Source organism: Populus trichocarpa, chromosome 17 (genome assembly GCF_000002775.5).
Source record: "Populus trichocarpa isolate Nisqually-1 chromosome 17, P.trichocarpa_v4.1, whole genome shotgun sequence".
Lineage (NCBI taxonomy): Eukaryota > Viridiplantae > Streptophyta > Magnoliopsida > Malpighiales > Salicaceae > Populus > Populus trichocarpa.
In genome coordinates, this window is record NC_037301.2 from 11,627,476 (window position 1) to 11,629,578 (window position 2,103).

Below are 2,103 nucleotides of genomic sequence, written 5' to 3' on the forward strand. Positions count from 1 at the left end.
AGATCAATAACTAGATGCAGCTGCTTTTTGAACAGACTCCAACCTGATTCTGACGGCTTTGATGAGCAAATATTGAAGATTATCTATCTTTATTTAATTGGATAACAAATTAGACAGTCCTTCCTCCTTTGATTTGTTTTCTTTTTTATTTGACAAACTGCAGCATCATTAAGATCGAAGAACCAGTGAAACAAAGCAATAAAAAATCTCACAACCAGGAAAATTGGAAATGAAAGAACCAAGAAAAATAGCTTCATTTATCTATTAATACTCATCATTTAATATATATATTCCCGCAAGAATCATAAAAAAAGGGCCAAAATTGAAGAGCAGAACTACAAAAAGACGGTGTCCTGTCTTTAGTTTCAAAATTGGAGCTACTTAAATTGCTAGCTAGACTGCAAGAGAGACTTCAAGCTTTTTCGCCGATTTTGCAGTTGCAAGAAACAGGCTTTGCCAGGTATGTAGGATTCTCATCCCCGGCCATGATAACAACAACCTTCGGCTCAAAATCAACCTGTATTTCCACTTGCTTTGCTGGTTTTTCATCTAATTCAGCCTCCCTTCTTGAAGAGTTGGACAGAGATTTTCTATAAGAACAAGCAAGAATTATCAACGCTACTGTTATAAGCCCCAACATAAGTGCTAGACCAACAAAGACGTAAGCAACAGGTGAATTCCAATGCCAGAATCCCCCATGAGCACCGCCACCTCCTACTGATGGGTTGGTTGCTGGCCTCATTTCCAAGAACTCCCTCTCCTTTTATCTCTCTTGTTTTTTTGTCAGTGCAATGTGATGAGCTTGATGAAAGGCCCTGTATTTATAGGACAAAAGTTAAAGTGGTAGAGTGCTTAGAACTAACAAGTTGCTTTTGTTCTGTTACCAAGAAGCCGCTGGTTTTATAAAGAAAAGATTGATTCTTTCTTGGTGTGCACTATAATTCTGCGACTGTTGTCTCACTTAGTAAAGACCCATTTTCCCACCAAGTTCAAGCAAACAATCATTGAACTGCTGGCGTTTCCAAGCAGCCGCATCCACTATCAAAAATCGACCAATAGTATAAAAAAGAAGAAAAAAGGGAGGAAGAAAACATCAAATAGAAAATTACAGGAAAAACAAAAATAATATTATAATACCCTCTAATCATAAAGACCAAGTCCATGAGAGATGCCTAGCTAGCTAGATTCCTGTCTAGCCAAAGGCATGGCTACATCGATTAGCGGCACATTTCCTTTATGAGGAATATCATTCTTAGAATGTTTAATGTGCATGAGGGTGCATAGTGAAACTATGGCCATAAATAAAGCACCAAAACCACAAGGTATATGTGATATATTATTCAAATACGAGATGATGAGACTCAAATTAGACGTGTGTGAAAGAAACTGAACCGGCATATCTATAGTTTTTCAATTTGTTCTATCCATTGAAGTTTCTGGCTGAAAAATCAGACATGGTCCCTCTGTGTTTCACATTTTGTCAGGTCCAATCCTAAATTTAATTAAACCAGGCAAGTTTCGCCCCTTCCACTGGGATTGAAGGGAGCTTTAGATCGCTTTCAGATTCCATTCCACCATAGCACATGGAACTCATCTGAACATCCATGTTGTAGGAAAGTTGCGTTGAGGAGCTTATTAATTTAACTAAATTTAATGTTTGAAATTACTATCAGAAAATTAATAAATATAAACGAAAATATCAACAGATTTTTTCCATCAATATTTATCTTTATTGACCGAATTTTTTCTATTACTAACTTTGTCGGTTGATATTAACAGAAATATATCGTCGGTAGAGACACTGCATAAGATCTTACCCTCTATCTTGCTCGCAGTTACCATCTATATATCAACCAATCAATCTGTAAAGCATGGCATGGCATGGTTTACAATTGTTTCAATATGCATAAATCTCATCCACATATATATCTCCTGCTATATTCTGGAATAAGCTTCTAGCTAGACGTTGTTGTCAATCATGTAACATCTGCTAGCATCATTCAAGTTTTGTGGCATACCGACAATTAAATTAAATTATAGTGCGCACCGAGTAAAGGCTTTTTTTGGAGGATGACTAGGCCAACATATCATGTGGGTTAGTAC

At 36.7% G+C, this 2,103-nt stretch overlaps 1 protein-coding gene across 1 annotated transcript; it reads right to left on the bottom strand.

Annotated features, from left to right (window-relative positions):
• Positions 1-230: 230 nt before the first annotated feature.
• On the bottom strand, positions 231-856 carry LOC18107446 (protein GLUTAMINE DUMPER 3). Its single transcript, XM_006373453.3, has one exon. It carries the CDS (start codon positions 740-742, stop codon positions 413-415), a length of 330 nt encoding a protein of 109 aa, XP_006373515.1. The 5' UTR covers positions 743-856; the 3' UTR covers positions 231-412.
• Between the last annotated feature and the right edge of the window lie 1,247 nt (positions 857-2,103).